Below are 20,407 nucleotides of genomic sequence, written 5' to 3'. Positions count from 1 at the left end.
ACATTTTAACAATATTTAAATAAGCTATCTGAACGTGCATACATTGACAAAGTTTAAAGTGGTATTTGACAAATTGTCTGAGTTGCTGGAAGACATTTAGTCATGCCCCAAAGTTTGTGAAATGAAAGTCGCTCAGTCGTGTCTGACTTTGGGACCCCATGGACTAAACAGTCCATGGAATTCTCCAGGCCAGAATACTGGAATGGGCAGCCGTTCACTTCTCCAGGGGATCTTCCCAACCCAGGGATAGAAGCCAGGTCTCCCGCATTGCAGGCAGATTCTTTACCATCTGAGCCACAAGGGAAGGCCAAGGTCTACACCCAGTAAATGTCACCCTCTCCTCCCAAATGCCCTTTGTAGGGCCTGAAAAAGCAGCTAAATTGATTCTGGCAAATAAAATCAGATAAGGTGCTATTGACAGATACAATAGGGCATTTACCTGGCCCTCTTAATTTACACGCCCACTCCCATCCATCTTAGCTCACATTTTTATTTTAGCTGGGTGAATTTTCTTTTCTATCAGGGAAAAAAAAAATTTTAGGGATGACAGTCTTTATGAGACCCTTAAAATCTTGCCCCTTCATAGAAACCTAAACGTCCTTCCCATGAGGGTGACTCTGACCCAGGTCCAAGTAGTAATGAACAAAACACATGAGCATTTGGGCGGCTTGTTACGTGATGACTGCTGGGTGGGAGGAATGCTTGTGTGTGTGAGAGCAGCTGCAGAGCATCAGAAGCAAGACGCTTGTTTCGAATTCTCATTTCCCTTTGAGAGTCTGTTCTAGCCCAGCATACTGCCAACAGTCTAGAGCAGAAGTCCTCCAAGTCCAGGAGTGAGTGCCTGATGATCGGAGCTGATGCAATAATAGAAACAAGTGCACAGGAAATGTGATGTGCTTGAATCATCCCCAAACCATTCCCCTCCCTGTACCCTGGTCCGGGGAAAAATCTGTCCCAGGAAACCGGCCCTGGTGCCAATAGTGGGGGAGCGCTGGTCTAGAGAAATGTATCTTCGACGTTCAGTCCCTTTTCGGTGGTGCCGCCCAGGGCAGTGATCGCCCCGATGGGCAGTGCACACCAGCCTGATCTCCTTCACGCAGAGATGCAGGGAGATGGAGAGAGTGGATATTTTCCTTATGTGCGGAAACAGTAGGAGCTTTGAGCGCTGAATGATTTAAAGCCAAGCTAAAGAGTGCTAATAAGATGGGCACGTTTTTAGTGGCCATGTTTTCTAAACCCAAAGGAATTAAGCTGAACCAGGCTTATAAGACACAAGGAGGATCCCCTGGAGAAGGAAATGGCAACCCACTCCAGTACTCTTGCATGGAAAATCCCGTGGACGGAGGAGTCTGGTAGGCTGCAGTCCATGGGGTCACAAAGAGTTGGACATGACTGAGCAACTTCACTTTCACTTTCAGGCTTATAGGAATATTTTCCATCCATGAACCCTGAAGTGAAAGTGAATGTGAAGTCATAAGAGGAATATTTTCCATCCATGAACCTTGAAGTGTAAGTGAATGTGAAGTCGCTCAGTCGTGTCTGACTCTGCAACCCCATGACTCTTCTGTCCATGGGATTTTCCAGGCAAGAATACTGGAGTGGTTAGGTTTTCCCTCCTCCAGGGGATCTTCCCAACCCAGGGATCAAACCCAGATCTCCCACACTGCAGACAGATTCTTTACCAGCTGAGCCACCAGGGAAGCCCAAGAATACTGGAGTGGGTAGCCTTCCCCTCCTCCCGGGGATCTTCCCAACCCAGAGATTGAACCCAGGTCTCCTGCATTGCAGGCAGATTCTTTAGCAGCTGAGCCACCAAGTCAAAAATAGTACTTAACTAAACACTCAATACATATTCATTGAATTAATGATCAAGTGATGGCAAAGAATGTTCCTATTTCTTTGTAATCTCTCCACAGTGCTATTCAGAGGTTTGCATATGCTGGGTATTCAATAACTGTTTGTGGAGTACCGGAGAGTCCCTCTAAGAACACTAATGGTTCTTCAGATTTCCACTCATAAACTCTTCTTTTTCTCCTCTCTATTGACTGAGTTTGGGGAAATGTTTATTTCAAGGTCAGTCAGTCTTGAGAAGTTGTAAAAGTATAACACATTAATATCTGATATGCCACTGAGAAAAGTGTAATGGGTGATGCTTTAAAATTAGAAACAATATCTTCATTCCATTTTCTTCTCAATACGAATGGGACATTTCAAGAAGGGGTGAAGGAACTAACAATGGTTGTTTGGCAGAACTGGAATGAGACCGTCTTCCTCTCCGCGCTCCTGCTGGGCTGCGACGTTACGGTTCGCCCTGTTTCCCCTTCACTGCGGCCGCCAGGACCTTAGTTACCCGAGCAAGCACCAAGCCCCGCCCCTTGCACCGGGAGCGCAAAGTCTTGACCACTGGGCCACGGGGAAGCCCTTCTAACCTCACCAGTCAAACCTCAGCTAAGATTTGGGAACTTCATACGTTCGGTTCAGTTCAGCTCAGTCGCTCAGTCGTGTCTGACTTTGCGACCCCGTGAATCGCAGCACGCCAGGCCTCCCCGTCCATATATCATGTACCAAGGAGCTCTGATACCCTGCTTTGCTCTCTAAGTGGTAGCACAAACATCTGCCACTCTCCAGTAGCCTTCAAAAACATGGCTGTTGTAACATATCCATTTATTTTTACTGGCATTTAGATGCCTACCAGGGCTTCCAGCAGCTCAGTGGTAAAGAGTCCGCCTGCCAATGCTGGAGACACTGGTTAGATCCCTGATCCCAGATGGTCCTACATGCTTCCGAGCAACTAAGCCCATGCCACTTGAAAAAACAAACAAACAAACAAAAACAGATGGCTACCAATGCTTCACTGTTCTAAGTATCACTGTGATAAAAAGCCTTATATATAAGTCACTGTGTATGAACCTGGTTACTTCCTTAAAGTTAAAATACTTTAACCCCCTACTTACACACTGCCAAACTGCATTTTAGAAAGACCACTAATTTGTACTCGCACAGATGACTCACATAGGTGTGTGCTCGGTCAGTCGTGTCCGACTCTTTGCGATCCCATAGACTGCAGCCCACCAGGCTCCTCTGTCCATGGGAGTCTCCAGGTAAGGGCACTGGAGTGGGCTGCCATGTCCTCCTCCAGGGGATCTTCCCCACTCAGGATCGAACCCACGTCTCCTGCATTGACAGGTGGATTCCTTACCACTGCGCCACAAGCAAAGCCCCATTCACAAAGGTTGAGTTCAGTCACTCAGTCGTGTCTGACTCTTTTCAACCCCATGGATTGCAACACGCCAGGCCTTCCTGTTCATCACCAACTCCTGAAGTTTACTCAAACTCAAGTCCATCAAGTCAGTGATGCCATCCAGCCATCTCATCCTCTGTTATCGCCTTCTCCTCCCGCCTTCAATCTTTCCCAGCATTGGGGTCTTTTCAAATGAGTCAGTTCTTCACATCAGGTGGCCAAAGTATTGGAGTTTCAGCTTCAGCATCAGTCCTTCCAATGAATATTCAGGACTGATTTCCTTTAGGATGGACTGGTTGGATCTCCTTGCAGTCCAAGAGACTCTCAAGAGTCTTCTCCAACACCACAGTTCAAAAGCATCAATTCTTTGGTGTTCAGCTTTCTTTATAGCCCAACTCTCACCTCCATACATGACTACTGGAAAAACCATAGCCTTGACTAGATGGACCTTTGTTGGCAAGTAATGGCTCTGCTTTTTAATATGCTAAGTTAGTCATAACTTTCCTTCCAAGGAGCAAGTGTCTTCTAATTTCATGGCTGCAGTCACCATCTGCAGTGATTTTGGAGCCCCAGAAAATAAACTCTGACACTGTTTCCACTGTTTCCCCGTCTATTTCCCATGAAGTGATGGGACCAGATGCCATAATTTTAGTTTTCTGAATGTTGAGCTTTAAGCCAACTTTTTTAATCACGATGGTGTGATCACTCATCTAGAGCCAGACATCCTGGAATGGGAAGTCAAGTGGGCCTTAGAAAGCATCACTACGAACAAAGCTAGTGGAGGTGATGGAATTCCAGTGGAGCTATTTCAAATCCTGAAAGATGATGCTGTGAAAGTGCTGCACTCAATATGCCAGCAAATGTGGAAAACTCAGCAGTGGCCACAGGACTGGAAAAGGTCAGTTTTCATTCCAATCCCAAAGAAAGGCAATGCCAAAGAATGCTCAAACTACCACACAATTGCACCCAACTCACATGCTAGTAAAGTAGTGCTCAAAATTCTCCAAGTCAGGCTTCAGCAATACGTGAACCGTGAACTTCCAGATGTTCAAGCTGGTTTTAGAAAAGGCAGAGGAATCACAGATCAAATTGCCAACATCCACTGGATCATTGAAAAAGCAAGAGAGTTCCACAAAAACATCTATTTCTGCTTTATTGACTATGCCAAAGCCTTTGACTGTGTGGATCACAATAAACTGTGGAAAATTCTGAAAGAGATGGGAGTACCAGACCACCTAACCTGCCTCTTGAGAAATCTATATGGAGGTCAGGAAGCAAGTTAGAACTGGACATGGAACAACAGACTGGTTCCAAATAGGAAAAGGAGTGTGTCAAGGCTGTATATTGTCACCCTGCTTATTTAACTTATATGCAGAGTACACCGTGAGAAACGCTGGACTGGAAGAAACACAAGCTGGAATCAAGATTGCCGGGAGGAATATCAATAACCTCAGATATGCAGATGACACCACCCTTATGGCAGAAAGTGAAGAGGAGCTAAAAAGCCTTTTGATGAAAGTGAAAGAGGACAGTGAAAAAGTTGGCTTAAAGCTCAACATTCAGAAAACGAAGATCATGGCGTCCGGTCCCATCACTTCATGGGAAATAGATGGGGAAACAGTGGAGACAGTGTTAGACTTTATTTTTTTGGGCTCCAGAATCACTGCAGATGGTGACTGCAGCCATGAAATTAAAAGATGCTTACTCCTTGTAAGAAAAGTTATGACCAACCTAGATAGCATATACAAAAGCAGAGACATTACTTTGCCGACTAAAGTCCGTCTAGTCGAGGCTATGGTTTTTCCTGTGGTCATGTATGGATGTGAGAGTTGGACTGTGAAGAAGGCTGAGCGCTGAAGAATTGATGCTTTTGAACTGTGTGGTGGAGAAGAGTCTTGAGAGTCCGTTGGACTGCAAGAAGATCCAACCAGTCCATCCTAAAGGAGATCAGCCCTGGGTGTTCTTTGTAAGGAATGAGGCTAAAGCTGAAACTCCAGGACTTTGGCCACCTCATGCAAAGAGTTGACTCATTGGAAAAGACTCTGATGCTGGGAGAGATTGGGGGCAGGAGGAGAAGGGGACGACTGAGGATGAGATGGCTGGATGGCATCACCGACTCGATGGACCTGAGTCTGAGTGAACTCCGGGAATTGGTGATGGACAAGGAGGCCCGGCGCGCTGCAATTCGTGGGGTCGCAAAGAGTCAGACATGACTGAGCGACTGAACTGAACTGAACTGAACTGAACTTTCATCAAGAGGCTCTTTAGTTCTTCTTCACTTTCTGCCCTAAGGGTGGTGTCATCTGCATATCTGAGGTTATTGATATTTCTCCAGCAATCTTGATTCCAGCTTGTGCTTCTTCCAGCCCAGCGTTTCTCATGATGTACTCTGCATAATTTAAATAAGCAGGGTGACAATATACAGCCTTGACGTCCTCCTTTTCCTATTTGAAACTAGTCTGTTGCTCCGCAAAGGCACTGACCTTATAATTTTATGATCAACCCTGGGCTGGTTTCCTTCCTTCCTTCTCTCTGTCTTCCTTCCCTGTCTTCTTTCCTCCTTCCTTCTCTTTCCTTCTTTTTTCCTTTCTTTCTCTCTTATTATTTGTCAACTTGATGGTTTTACAGCAGCAACTATTTATCTGGTTTACATTTGTTTATTAATTCATCTTGTTATATATTTACAGCCATCTAAATTTGTGTGAGTTTTTTTTTAAGATGCTTGAAGAACTTTAAAATTTATTTGGTCTTGGCATTTTAAGTTAACACTTTCTCATATGTGTGAAAAATATTTTAAAATTTTGTTAATGATTATATATACTTTGGCCACCTCATGCGAAGAGTTGACTCGTTGGAAAAGACTCTGATGCTGGGAGGGATCGGGGGCAGGAGGAGGAGGGGACGACCGAGGATGAGATGGCTGGATGGCATCACGGACTCGATGGACGTGAGTCTGAGTGAACTCCGGGAGTTGGTGATGGACAGGGAGGCCTGGCGTGCTGCGATTCATGGGGTCGCAAAGAGTCGGACGCGACTGAGCGACCAAACTGAACTGATATTCATGTGTATGATATGTTCATTATTATGGAATTCAGTGTTTAAATTTTGAAACGTTTCCGATTTTACAGTAAAGAAGTCCTGAAATTTTATCCTGAAATCATACAAATACTCATCCATATTTTGCTCCTGCTGCTTTCTGTCTAACTTTCGCTCAGCACGGATCTATTGTTCTGTTGTGTGCTGTGCGTTTATTCTGGTTTATGCTGTGCTACCAGGTAAACTTTCCTCCCAAAACAAGTAACCACTTGCTTTAGTGTAATTTTCAAACCATGTTTCCTTTATCCATTGAATTGAGCTGTCATCTTTATCACACACTAAAGGCACATTTACGTTACGTTCTTGGCTGTTTACTTTGTTCCACAAATCAGTCTGTATATTGCTGCACCAATATCACCTTATTTGCATTCTATTTTATAATCATTTCATTGCAACCCCATGGACTATAGCCCCAGCAGGCTCCTCTGGGCATGGAATTTTCCAGGCAAGAACATTGGAGTGGGTTGCCATTTCCTCCTCCAGGGGATCCTCCTGACACAGGGATAGAACCCGTGTCGCCTGTGTCTCCTGCATCGGCCAGTGGGTTCTTTACTGCTAAACCACCTGAGAAACCCCGTTTCATAATCATTTACATCATAATATTAGAATCTGTTCATCTCTCCAGAAAACTGCCATGATGAAAAGGTCTGGAGGTTGCCTTCACATAGGCTGTGATGTGCTGGTTTTAAAATACATCCACAAATTCTTTGATATATCTCTCTTTACAAGGTGGGGCTTAATCCCACTCTCTTTGAGTTGTCGGGGTGTACTTAACTTATTTCTAGCAAAAAGAATGTGGCCGAAATGACAACAAACGACTTCTGAGCCTGGGTCATAAAAGATATGGCAGCCTCACACTCAGTTTACTCACTCTAAGAGGACCTCCCGCGTCCTGAGGACAATCAGGAAGCCCCATGGAGACGTCCACATGGCAAGGAACCACAGCCTCCTATGAAGAGCCAGGGAGGAACCGATAGCTTTGGCCAACAGTTGTGTAAGTGAGCCATCTTGGGTCCAGATCCTCCAGCCCCAGGCAGGCCTTCAGAGAACTGCAACCTCCTAAAACAATGAGCCAGAACCACCCAGCTAAGCTGCTCCCAGACTCCCAACCTTCAGAAACTTTGTGAGATAGTAAATGACTTTTGTTTTAAGCTACTCTATTTGGGGGCTATTTTTTATGCAGCAGTAGATAACGAACATGACGTTAGTGAACACAAACCGCACTGTCTTGGGAGTGACTGAAATGAACAGGGCAGCCGTCGATAGGTTGGGTGTCAGGGGGATTTTATGTGCCCTTTGCCCATATGCCACTGTGGAATCAGGGCATACACCTACCAGAGGTTTAACAAGCTCCCAAATTGCAGAGATTCCCCAAGCCTCCTCCGAATACACCCCTTCCTCACACACAGTGAGGCAGCGGTCCTGGTGGTGGTGGTAGTGACTTCCTAAGGGGAGAAAAATATTTGCCTTGTGAGATTTGACTTCTGTTTCCAGAGGTTTCTGAGCCTGTCTGATCCAAAGGGCCTGAGTTCCTACCTCTTAGCCCTTGTGACAGATTGTATTTTCCAAAAATGACGTTGATGTCACACCCCTTCCCACATGTTCTCCTCACATGATAATGCTGACACTTTTCCCCTCCAGAAATGGGGTCTGTCTTTCCCTCCAACCTGGATGGACTTGTAACTAAAGAAGAAGTGATGTTTTGTGACTTTCTAAGTTGGATTATAAAAGGGACACACCCCCAACGGACCCTTCTGGGACACTTGCTGTTGGAACCCAGCCACCATGCTGGGAAGAAAGAAAGAAACCGCATAGAAAGCCCACAAGTAAGTGCTGTGGCTGAAAACCCCACTGGGCCCCCAGCTGACTGGTAGCATCAGATGCCAGATAGTGAGTGAAACATCAGATGATTCCAGCAACCAACCACTGAGTCACCCCCAGCCTTCAAGCAGTACCAACTGACGCCACCTGGAGCAGAGATGGTCCTAGCCAAACTGCAGGTTCATTAGCCAAATCAATCATTATTGTTATTTTAACCCACTAAATCCAAGATGGTTTGCTACGCACATTATATAATCCCCAGTTCACTATCAAATCCTAAATGTCCTGTGTCTTATACTACATACCTTGCGTTTTCTATTATAGGTGTCCTCTCTTACTCAACAGGGAAGAAACGAAAGAAAACTGCAATGCAGACATCTTCCTGATCAAGCAAGGGAAACAAGCGTGCCTGAGCGCTTAAGCACCCTCGTGATTTCATCGGGCTTCTGTATGATTGTTAGCAGAACACCACCAGGGTTTCAGTAGTATTCATGCAACGCTGGCCAATTTTCAGGCTTTGTTGAACAAGCTTCTCTTGCTTTTGTGAATTTTGTCCCAAAAAAAGAGATCCAGCCAAGGTTCCTTCAGCAACAACAGGCTCATGAAATAGTCTGAATCTCTCTCTGCTTCTCCCAAGTGCCCCAGGAAAACGCCAGAAACTAGAAGCTAATCTGCTGCTACTGCTAAGTCACTTCAGTCGTGTCCGACTCTGTGCGATCCCATAGACGGCAGCCCACCAGGCTCCCCCGTCCCCGGGAGTCTCCAGGCAAGAACACTGGAGTGGGTTTTTCATTTCCTTCTCCAAAGCATGAAAGTGAAAAGTGAAAGTGAAGTGGCTCAGTTGTATCCGACTCTTAGCGACCCCATGGACTGCAGCCCACCAGGCTCCTCCGTTCCTGGGATTTTCCAGGCAAGAGCACTGGAGTGGGTTGCCATTTCCTTCTCCAAAGCATGAAAGTGAAGTGGCTCAGTCGTGTCCGACTCTTAGCGACCCCGTGGACTGCAGCCTTCCAGGCTCCCTTGTCCCTGGGATTTTCCAGGCAAGAGCACTGGAGTGGGTTGCCATTTCCTTCTCCAAAGCATGAAAGTGAAAAGTGGAAGTGAAGTGGCTCAGTTGTATCCGACTCTTAGCGACCCCGTGGACTGCAGCCTTCCAGGCTCCCCCGTCCCTGGGATTCTCCATGCAGGAGCGCTGGAGTGGGGGCCACTGCCCTTCCCCATGTGTTGCTGTTGCTAGTCACTCACTCCTGGGACACCCTGCGGCTCCATGGACTATAGCCCCCCAGGCTCCTCTGCCCGTGGGATCCTCCAGGCAGGAGCACTGAAGCAGATTGCCATTTCCTACTCCAGGGGACCTTCCTGACCCAGGGATCAACCCCACATCTCCTGCATTGGCAGGTGAACTCTTTGCTACCGAGCCACCAGGGAAGTCCAGTCTCTCTCATTTAGGTGTGGGGAAATATGGGAGTCTAATGCCAGAAACATGGCACCACTAAGCTCGGGCCTAGGAAAGCCAAGGTATTGGACAGGAAGTTAAGGGTAAGAGCTGATTAAGCTTTCATGACATTTGCTCCCTCTCTCCCGACCCTTCCCACCCCTGTTTCTTTAGCACTAGCTATTGCCAGTAAAATGGGCAAAGCTATATTTTGAATGGGATGCTGCCACCCAGTCCAGCTCTGATGATTCTGCAGAAACCACAAGAAATCAAGGCGAGGAGGTCATACTAAGGGGCACTTGAAGAGCACCTGGACCTACAAGGTAGAGGGTGTGAAGACACTGCCTATGAACCACCTCTTTTCTATATGTTGGTTTACAGCTAAAAAGAAGAACTCAGCAGTGTTTGAACAATTACACGGTTAGGTGATGAAGCAAGTGCTGCAGAGAGAATGGAATGCTGAATAAGAAGCAGTTTCTGGGAATTCCCTGGCTGTCCAGTGGGTAGGGCTCAGTGCTTTCAGTGCCGCGGACATGGGTTCAACCCTCGGTCAGGGAGCTAAGATCCTGCAGACCAAGCAGCAGAAAAACAACAACAACAACAAAAAAACCCATCCCTTTCCTGAGTTGTGTAAATCAGGGGCTCCCAGCTGGACGGTACAGCAGGAAATGGCCAGCATCCAGTGAGGAAGCTGAAGCTTCATCTGTGTTTGCAGCTGCTCCCCAGAGCTGTTACCACCGAGCTCTGCCTCCCATCAGATCTGATGAGAACGTAACGCCCGATCATCTGAGGAGCAGCTGAGGCAGGGATGCCAGTGCTGGGGAGCGGCTGCAAACACAGATCATGGTCTCCAGAGAGGCTTGACTCCCAGGGACCACCACAAACCAGCTGCTTACACGCTTGTATCAAAACCCCATCAGTGAGCGGCGGGTGGTGAGCTGCGTGATGACATCACAATGTAAGAACAGTGAAGCACACAATGAGTAATGCATTTGGATGATCCCCAAACTCTCCCCTCTCCACCAGTCTGTGGAAAAACTTCTTCCACAAAACCTGTCCCTGGTGCCAAAAAGGTTGGGGACCACTGGTGTGAATGATGAGGGGACTCGTCCTCAGCGCCCCACCTCTGCTCTGCAGTGCTCAGGGTCAGCAGGAAACGGCAGGAGCTTCAGCACTGCACGCGCCCCCTTCTCTCACCAGCTCGGTAAGAGAGACGCGCAGCAAGACTGACCTTCTGCTGTCTTCTCCTCCAGTGCCACGGTCTACGCCAGCAAACCATCACACCTCCTCGCCTCCAAGAGCCAGCCGCTCACAGACTCACACAGGAGGGATGCCTCTGCAGCCTGTTCTTACTGCCAAGGCCTTGTCAGCACCAAGCTGCCCCTTCCGGGACCCATGGCTGGAGGGGGCGAGAAGCCTGCCTGATCCCGTGCTCTTTCTCGATTCTCCTCTCAACGCCCTTCATGGTTCCACCCGGGGAAATCTTTTTTCCATCTTTAAATAGTATACAGAACCAACACTTAAATGTTAAGATGTTTCATCATACCACCAAAAATCATTTTGGATACCCCACAATTGTTCACATAGACCACATGGGGTAGGCTGAAAACTGGTCTCCCAAATGGTCCCCCAAGTCCTAACGCCCAGAACCTGTATGTCACTTTATACAGTGCCGGAAGCCAGTGTGAGGATTCCCGCCCGTGACAAGGTCATGAGGAAGGAAGCTGACATACGCAAGGCGTGCTCAGACTTCAGGGGCCCCTCTGGAAATTCCTAAGCATGTACCCCAACAAAAATCTGCCGGTTTTTGTGCTCTGCTTTTCCACTCTTCTGACATTCTCTGGAAAAAGTCAATTCAGGGCTTTAGTCTTCTGCATTTGAAAGAGTGTTTCAATCCAAAAACCCCTCTGATGGCTTTCTGGCCTGCCTGCAGGACTCGTGCAGCTGCGCGTGTGATTGTTTGAGGCCTCCTGACCACAGGAGGCACGGGAAGCTTAAAACATCCTAGGAATGTAAGGGCTTCCGAGGAGTCAAAATCTTTAGAATAGGACTGATTAAAGGTTTCATTTGTTGAGTCAATGCTTGCTGCCAAATTTTCATATCCTTTGTTTTTAGATATAGTTGGTATATAGGAAAACAAGTAGTAGACCTGGTATCAGCAACATTAGATCTTTGAGTTAAGCACCTTCTTTGTTATATCCCACTGCACCTTTGTTCCATAGAGATGTAACTTTAACGCTTTAAGGAGATGCAGATTAAAGAAAAACACTTCAGGGGAAACGAAATTAACATTCATTAAGGAAGAGAGCCAAAAAGTGTTAACAAGCCTCTTGGCCAGAAGATAATGTAAATCACCGGAGACCTTTTGTATACAAAAAGATACACAGAAAGAGTCTGGGCTGCGAACGCTACATAATTTTGTGTTACCCATTGATCGCCATGTTTTATCAAAAGTATAAAAGGCCTTCTGAACAATAAAGGAGTGGACCAGCTTCTCGAACTGGTCTCTCGGCCTGGTTTCTTGGGAATCTGGCTCCCCCCGTGTTTCTCTCTTTCTCTCTTCTCCTCTCTCTTTCCCTCCCTCCGTTCTTTAATTTCAGGCTGAATCTCCACCTGGGGCGCGGAGGCCCGCCAAGTCTACTTACTTGCCCTGGCTGTTAAGACCCGCGCGAAAGGGAGCCTAAGGTGAGGCACCCTTAGATATTCAAGCGAGCGCCGGTAGCCCAATGTAGATGGTGCAAATTCCTTGTCTGGAATTTTATTGGTCTTCCGCGTAAACCAAGCTATTCAGCCCTCTTCCTCCACTTAATCTTCCTACTACACTACAGTTTCTTAATCTAATCTTATATCAATCAATAAATAAGTTTTTCTCACGCCAACGCCGTCCACCCTTCGAATTCCCTGGATCCACTGGGGCTGGACCCCGGCAATACAGTAAAAGGGATTTTTGCAGATGCGATTAAGGATCCTGAGATGAAGAGACTACCCTGGATTATGAACACACAGTCCCCCCTCCCACTGTTATCACAGATTATAAGAGGGAGGAAGGAGGAAGGGAGAGAAAGATGTGACAACAGGAAGAGAGAGAGACAGATGGAGAGTCTGGGAGATGCTATGCTCCTTGCTTTGAAAACGGAGGATGAGGCTACAAGCTAAAAGATGCGGCCAACCTCTAGACACTAAAAAAAGTCAGAAGACAGATTCTCTCCTAGTCATCTCTGGAAGCAAGGACACAGTTCTACAACCCATTTTAGACTCTGACCTCCAGAACTGTAAGAGAATAAATTAGTGCTGCTTTAACCCATTAAGTTTGTGTTAAGTTGTTACAGCAGCGAGCGCAAACTAATGCACAACCATTCAGCACTTAACTCAGACCTGATAAACCACCAGATTCTCAGCTTCTTACATAATAAACTGTTGCGTGTATCACAAGCTGTTGCAGGTCGTCACTAAGAGGACACGATCATCCTCTGCCCCCAGAACTGGACCCTGGATACCGGATGCTCCACACCCCCTCCTCTGTACTCAGAAGGTACATTCTGCCCACCTTTCCCAAGGTGGGAGCTACTTTTAAGGACAAGAGAGTAAGATGTTGTTGAGACCACCTGGATGGTACGCATGACTGGACTCTGTTCAGGGTTCTACATAATCTTTTAAGATTCTGGAAGGTGAGTGCAGTGATCTATTCGTCTGACTGCCCAAGACAGACTCAGTATGTAAGTTCTCTTGCTTTGTAGGCGCTTCCTACCACCTACCAACCTGGAATGGCTCTCTCCAGTCTCTCCTTGCCCTCCGTGTATGGGGACCAGTCTGTGAACCAATATGAGTATGGGCCATTTATTTATCTCAGCAGGATGGTGAGGCTGGTTTAAAAGAAATACAAGAAAACATGTACCAAACCGAGTAGAGAAAAGAATGCTGAATAAGACTCGAATGTTAGATATACCAGTTAATATCTGGGGAGGCAGTTGAACTGTCCCCTATGGGATTACCTTTCTATCAAAATGAAAGCATCTCAACTGGACAAAAGTAATTTGCAATTTAGCAATCTTCTGCAAAATAACATCTAACTTGTACCCAGTTTGGCACCTAACAGTAAATACTCAGTCAAATAAAATTACCTCCCTGAGAACTTCAAGTTATCCTTAGACAATGTTCTTGTTACAACACAGAAAGGGCACATAGTAACCTTTTTCCTTATTTCCAAGTTTGGTGTAACTTTTCTAAAAAGAAGTCCCAGGTACCTATTAGTAGTAATAAACCACTCCAGAATTTTGTGTTTTAAAACAACCATTTATTGTATCACCACAGTTTTATGTGTCAGGTATTCGGGAAAGGCTCAGTTGAGTGATTCTTCTACTCCACATGGGGTTGAGTGGGGTCACTTGATAATATTCAGCTGGTAGTTGAGAGGGTCTGGAGAGTCCAAGACAGCTTCATTCATCAGTCTAGTGTGGCTGGTGATTTGGTTTCAGCTGGACCCCTCTTCCTCTCCATGGAGTCTCAGATCTTTCCCATGTGACCTCCTCAGCGAGGTAACTAGGCATCTAACGTGGACCCACAATGTCAACCTTCTCAGACACTAGACACAGAGCTGACACAGCACGCCTCCCCCCACCTCTCCATTGGTCAAAGGCTTCACAGTCCAGTCCAGATGCAAACCGTGGAAATAGAACTCACCTCTCGACGAGAGAAAGTCAAAGAATCTGTGGGCTCTTTTAATCTACCACAGGTTTTTGTCTTATACATTTTTATTTTCATTATATTGCTAGTCTTTTTGTCTAAGGTCTGCTGCACCAAGGGTTCCCGTAACTTTCTAGGATGTCCGTCACAACTTTGTTGACTAGGTAAGAAATGACCCTTTGGACAGCCCACCACTCTTTTTCTCCCTCTCTATAACCCTCTGCAAGCACTCAAGGGTAATAAAGCAGTGGTTCTCAAAGTGTAGTCCCAGAACCAAGAGCATCACCATCCCTCGGGAACTGTATAAATGTAATCCTTAGGTCCCACTTCATAACTACTAACTTCATAAACTCTGGGGATGGAGCCCAGCAGCCTGTTTTAATAAGCCCTCTTGCTGAGGCTGGGAACCACTATTGTAAAACTGTACATTACTTAATGAAAATCAATACAACATCTGAAACTAGTCTCCCAAGAAAGTGCATTTTATGTTTTTACCACCATCTAAAAACAGAAAGAGGATGTCCAGAGTCTGTAAATACCACAGTGGGTTATTTACAACTTCTGAAAAAGGACAGACAATGCTAAAGCACGGCAGTTTTCACTGACTGATGTCCTCTCTCTGATGTCAAAAGCCTTTTTCATACACCTGGCATGAAGGAGAGACTTTTATTCCATCCACTCAAGGGACACTCTCCAGAGACCGCATGTCGTATTTCCCCAGAATTACTTGTGAAAATAATTTGTACCTTCTCCACCTTAAGAATGGGCTTGTTGGGACTTCCCTGGTGGCCTAGTGGATAAGACTCCGTGCTCCCAAGACAGGGGACCTGGGTTCAATCTCTGGTCAGGGAATTAGATCCCACATGGAGCAACTAATACGCTGCACATCCAAATAAATACCTTTTTTTTTTTTAAAGAAAAGAATGGGCCTGTTATGTAGTTCCAAAAATACACTATTCACCTAAAGGATTCTCATGAACCTCCATTAAAGACAGGCCTCACAGTGAGAAAAACAGGTAATTTTATTCATGGTCTCTATGATACCTTGCTTTCTGTTTCCTTCACTTCTGCTCGTTATAATTTTTTTTCTTATTCTTTGAGATTATCCTATTTTCTATATAAACTGCTTTAGCTATATCTCCCTTACTCCTTGGAAGGAAAGTTATGACCAACCTAGATAACATATTCAAAAGCAGAGACGTTACTTTGCCAACAAAGGTCCGTCTAGTCAAGGTTATGGTTTTTCCAGTGGTCATGTATGGGTGTGAGAGTTGGACTGTGAAGCCGAGAGCCAAAGAATTGATGCTTTTGAACTGTGGTGTTGGAGAAGACTCTTGAGAGTCCCTTGGACGGTAAGGAGATCCAACCAGTCCATTCTAAAGGAGATCAGCCCTGGGTGTTCTTTGGAAGGACTGATGCTAAAGCTGAAACTCCAATACTTTGGCCACCTCATGGGAAGAGTTGACTCACTGGAAAGGACCCTGAGGCTGGGAGGGACTGGGGGCAGGAGAAGGGGACAGAGGATGAGATGGCTGGATGGCATCACTGACTCGATGGACATGAGTTTGAATGAACTCCGGGAGTTGGTGATGGACAGGGGTTGCAAAGAGTCAGACACGACTGAGCAACTGAACTGAACGACTGAGCGACTGAACTGAACTGAACTGAACTGAAAAGTCTTTCTATGTTAATAAGTTTATAGCTTAGTTCTAAATGTTTTCTACTTCCCATTATGTTTTCTCAAGTAGTTCATTCATTAGAGGCATAGTTTTTTTTTAAATTTCTGATTTCTAGCATAATCATCAGAAAACAGGATCCACGATATCAGGCATCAGCAAACTCTTTCTGTCCAGGCCAGACAGTACATATTTCAGGCTTTGCTAGCCAAATGGCCTCCACTGTAAGTATGCAACTCTCCCTTGGTTCCTTAAAGCAACCAAGAATATGTAAATAAATAAGGATGGCTGCATTCCAACAAAACTTTACTGACAAAAACAGGCAGCTGGCCAGATACGACTGTGGGTCACAATCGCCAGGTTTCCCAGGTGGTGCAGTGATAAAGAATCCTCCTGCCAGTGCAAAAGACTCAAGAGACTTGTTTGATGGGATGGGAAGATCCCCTGGAGGAGGAAATGGCAACCCACTCCAGTATTTTTGCCTGGAAAATCCCATGGACACAGGAGCCTCGTGGGCTATAGTCCATGGGGTTGCACAGAGTCGGGCACGATTCGGCAGGCATGCACAGGTCTACATGGCACCAATTCTTTGATCATTGTTAAGACTTGCTGGTACCTAGCATATGAAATTGTGTAATGTTGTATGAATGCTTGGATTCTAATTATCATCTTATACTTAGCCTGCTCCATTTCAAGCTTTAGGTCTGGCCCATGTAATCATTCACTTTTGTAAAACCATCACAGTGATTAAGAGATTGGATTTTTGGAGTCAGAAAGACCTGGCTGCCATTGCTATGGGTGGTTTAGTGTTAGTCTCTCAGTCTTGCCGACTCTTCTTTGCAACCCCACGGACTGCAGCCCACCAGGCTCTTGTGTCCATGAGATTTTCCAGGGATACTGGAGTGGGCTGCCATTTCCTTCTCCAGAGGATCTTCCTGACCCAGGGATCGAACCCGGGTATTCTGCACTGCAGGCAGATTCTATGCCGACTGAGATACAAGGTAAGTGGTTTAGGATAAATTATTTAACATTTCTAATCCGTAGGTTCCACATCTATAAAGAAAATAATAGTACCATCTCACAAGTTCAGAAGGTAAAGAATCTGCCTGCCAATCCAGGAGACCCGGGTTCGATCCCTAGGTCGGGAAGATCCAAAGGGAATAGCAGCCCACCGCAGTGGTCCTGCCTGGAGAATTCCAGGCACAGAGGAGGCTGACGGCTTACAGTCCATGGGGTCGCAAAGAACGACACAACTGAGCGATTAACAGTATCACTGTCTCACAAACCGCCATCATGAGTAGTAGTAAAATCATCGTGCCATTGAACCGCTACTCTGTGAGGCAGGTATCGTTAAATCCACTTTACGGAGAAATTAAGCCTCAGACACGTTTAGGTAACTTGCTCCAAAGCTAATAGCCAGTGACAAAGCACTGCCTCCCACCCAGAACTTCCAGTTCCAAATTCACAATGTCCACTCCTCAGACTGATTAAGCTGGTCACACTAACACGCAAGGAATTCATGCCACTCCTAAGGCGAGGCTGCACTCAGACACCAGGAGAAAGGAGCTGCGAAACGCCCTCCTTAATTCTTCGAATTAATTCTTCTTGGTGCGACTTTCATCCCCGAGGAGAGTCCTGAGGCCGAGAGGGCAGGGCGGGCCGCGCTAGCAGAGGTTAATCTCCCCACAGGCTCCCGGAAGCACGGCGCCCCGGGCAAACGCCTTCCCGCGCTCGATCCTCTCAGGAGCTGGTGTCACCCAGCGGCGCACTCAGCCTGCAAGACCGTGCTGCCCACGGACGGGCTGCCCTTCTCCGCTCTCCCACTCCGCGCGCCTGGGGCCTAAAAATACCTCTCGGGTGGAACCTCCCTAAACAAGTCTTCGGCCTTTTTTTTTTTTTTTAACGCCCTCACCACTTAGAGACATAAATCACGGCCCCGACCTGCTGTCGGCTCAGCGGGAGGCGTGCCGCTGAAAGTGGCGCCGAAAGCAGCCCCTTCCGAAGGCCTGAACGTCCCCCCCCGCCCCGCCCCCGCCTTCGGCGCAAACGGCCGGTCGTGAGGAACGCCGAGCACCCCGAAGACGGTGTTGGACGTTGGAAAGACAGTCTAGGAATCTCCATTTCTTCCAGCCCAAGCTAGCTCAAACCTGGGACTCTTCAAAGCCCTGTCCTGTGACAATCACAAGGCTTTTCTCCGCCCCGTCGGTGACGGAAGACTCGTGACTGGAACCTGAGCGCAGGGCGAGCGCCGAGCCACGGGGGGGCGGAGCTACAAGCCCAGACCGCGAGGAAGCCCCCGACGGGCGGCGCGTGCGCAGTCTCTCGCCGCGGGACCTCCTTCCCGCCGCTGAGACTAGGAAGCGGGACGCCAAATCTGTCCCCGCGCAGCCGCCGCCGCCGGGTGCCGAGCGGGGCGGCCGCCCTCTCCGAGGCGCGCCTGCGCACGTCCCTACGCACGCGCCGGCGTACGGCGGCGGCCAGGGGTCGCGAGCCGGTGGAGGACCCGCGCGCGGAGGAGCCCGGGGAGTCGGCGCCTCTTCCCTCCCTCTCCCATTCCCCTCCCCGCTCCCTCCCCCCCCAGAATGTTCCGCTACGAGGTGAGCCGCCACGACCGGAAGTGACCCCTCCCTCGCTCCCGCACAGGCCCCGCTCTCCTGCCTCTCACGCGCGTCGGTCCCGCGCCCCTGGGGGGGAGGGGGCGGCCGGGGGGCCCCGCGGGGCCCCGCGGGGGGCGTCGGTTCTGGGGTCGCGGGTTTCAGCCGCGAGTGGTGAGCCAGCTTCGCGGGGGCGCGGGACCGCCCCGTCGGTGGCCGGTGGAGAGAGCTGACCTCTGTGTCGGGCTGGGGCGGGCCCGTGAAGTACCGTGACCACACAGCCCCCCGCCCCCGCCTCGGAGGAGCGCCGAGTAGAGAGCCTTGTCCCCGCAGCCGGTGATTCCTGTGGAGGAGTCGCTCGGGAAGGGCCAGAGACGCGTTTCCCGCCCTGGACACGGAAGCGTCTCCCCCTCACAAACGGGCGATCGTCGGGCCCCGGGGGCCCGGACTTGCCTTCTGACCGGCGCCGAGGACTGTTTACTGAGGAGGACTGGGGGTTGGGGAGGGGCGTGTCCCGCAGGAGTTCCTTGGGGGCGAGCGGACGGAGACGGGCTGGGGGAAGGTCCCGGGAACGCAGGACCCGTCGAGAGTCTTGGCGCTGTCGCCAGCTCGCCGTGTGACCTCTGGCGACTCCTGATCCCTTGGACTGTTTCTGGGACTTGTAGAACTGACAGGGTTGGCCTAGGTGATCCCTAAGAGTCTCTCCAATTGGAGAAGCAGTGATTTGGTTCAATAGACTTTCGTGATTTGCGAGTGCTTCGAGAAGTTGCCTCTGATGTGGAGGCTGTCGCCTGCTTGTTTCCTGTTGAGTTTGGGAGCACTTAAGATGGGTAGACTGGCCCCTGAAGCTAACTTTTCGTTTGGGAACAGCCTCGCTGAGAGGTGGTCAGTCAAGGTATATCAGAAATGTGCCTGCAGAGAGAGCGTGGATTTCCGACCCTGAGTCTTTGAAAACTGTGGACACATAGACCTTCTATTTGATAGGAATGGCTGAAGATCAAACTGGCTTTATGTAAATATGGAGAGAAGCGATGAGATGCAGTAGGCAAAGTTCCCAAGAAAACCTGGGAAATTAATCAGTTGAAAAGAGAAATGAAGGGGGAGGGAAGGGAGTGTTTAGAACACACCTAGGTTGTTATGTTGATATCTAGCATTGTCTAGCAATATCCAGTGTTTGTCTAAAACTTTGCCTCCTTTGAGCCTCACAACACCTCTGAAGGAGATGGTATTGTCCCTGCATTACCACTTAAAGAGATTGTGGTTTAAAGTCTAACACAGTGTGAGACACAATAGGTGCTCAGGAGGTTTAGAATGAATTAATCAGAAAGGGTGTGGCTTGTCCAGGTAGCTTGAACTTGTCACATCACAGTTTTTCAAGAGTTCACTGTGATTGAAAACTTTGCTTTCTCTTTTACCACCAAATATGAGCCTGTAGGAAAACAAAATGTGTGAAGGAAAATGAAGAGAAAGCTTTAAAAGGGATTAATAGTTGAGAATATGACATGAACATGGGGAAGATGAGAATTTCAGTGAAAAATAACTCAGGCAAAATAATAAAGTGTTCATTTTCAGTTGTCATTGTAACAAGTGATGGAAAGGAAGTTGCAGGCCTAATTTCTTGGTTGCATGAGGAAATGCTATTATTAGAGCCTTGATAAATAGAGAAATGGAAGTTTGGGGGAAGAGGTTAAATAAATAGGAAAGAGAAGCTGAAAGAAAAGGTACTGAATCTTCCAATGTCAGGGAAATTGGGGGATAGAAAAAATGCCATCTGTACAGAGAGTTATAATGAAGCTATTGTGTTGATTGGTAAGGTAAGAAAAACATTTTTAGAACATTTTGAAATTGAGGTTGTGAACTT

General features: G+C 47.6%; 1 protein-coding gene across 2 annotated transcripts in view; it reads left to right on the top strand.

Annotated features, from left to right (window-relative positions):
• The first annotated feature begins 18,440 nt into the window (after positions 1-18,440).
• PATL1 (PAT1 homolog 1, processing body mRNA decay factor) overlaps positions 18,441-20,407 on the top strand; it is a 28,777-nt gene continuing 26,810 nt past the window's right edge. Inside the window, exon 1 of one of the 2 annotated variants that reach the window (XM_052652685.1) lies at positions 18,441-18,549. In XM_052652685.1, the coding sequence (XP_052508645.1) occupies positions 18,535-18,549 (15 nt within the window). In that variant the 5' untranslated portion in view covers positions 18,441-18,534. Of the gene's footprint in view, positions 18,550-19,838; positions 20,361-20,407 lie in introns of those variants that run through there. The other variant, XM_052652684.1, reaches the window with a different exon arrangement.

Source organism: Budorcas taxicolor, chromosome 15 (genome assembly GCF_023091745.1).
Source record: "Budorcas taxicolor isolate Tak-1 chromosome 15, Takin1.1, whole genome shotgun sequence".
In the NCBI taxonomy this organism is placed as follows: domain Eukaryota; kingdom Metazoa; phylum Chordata; class Mammalia; order Artiodactyla; family Bovidae; genus Budorcas; species Budorcas taxicolor.
Note: the sequence above shows the minus strand (reverse complement) of the source record. Positions and strands in the feature narration are given on the sequence as shown.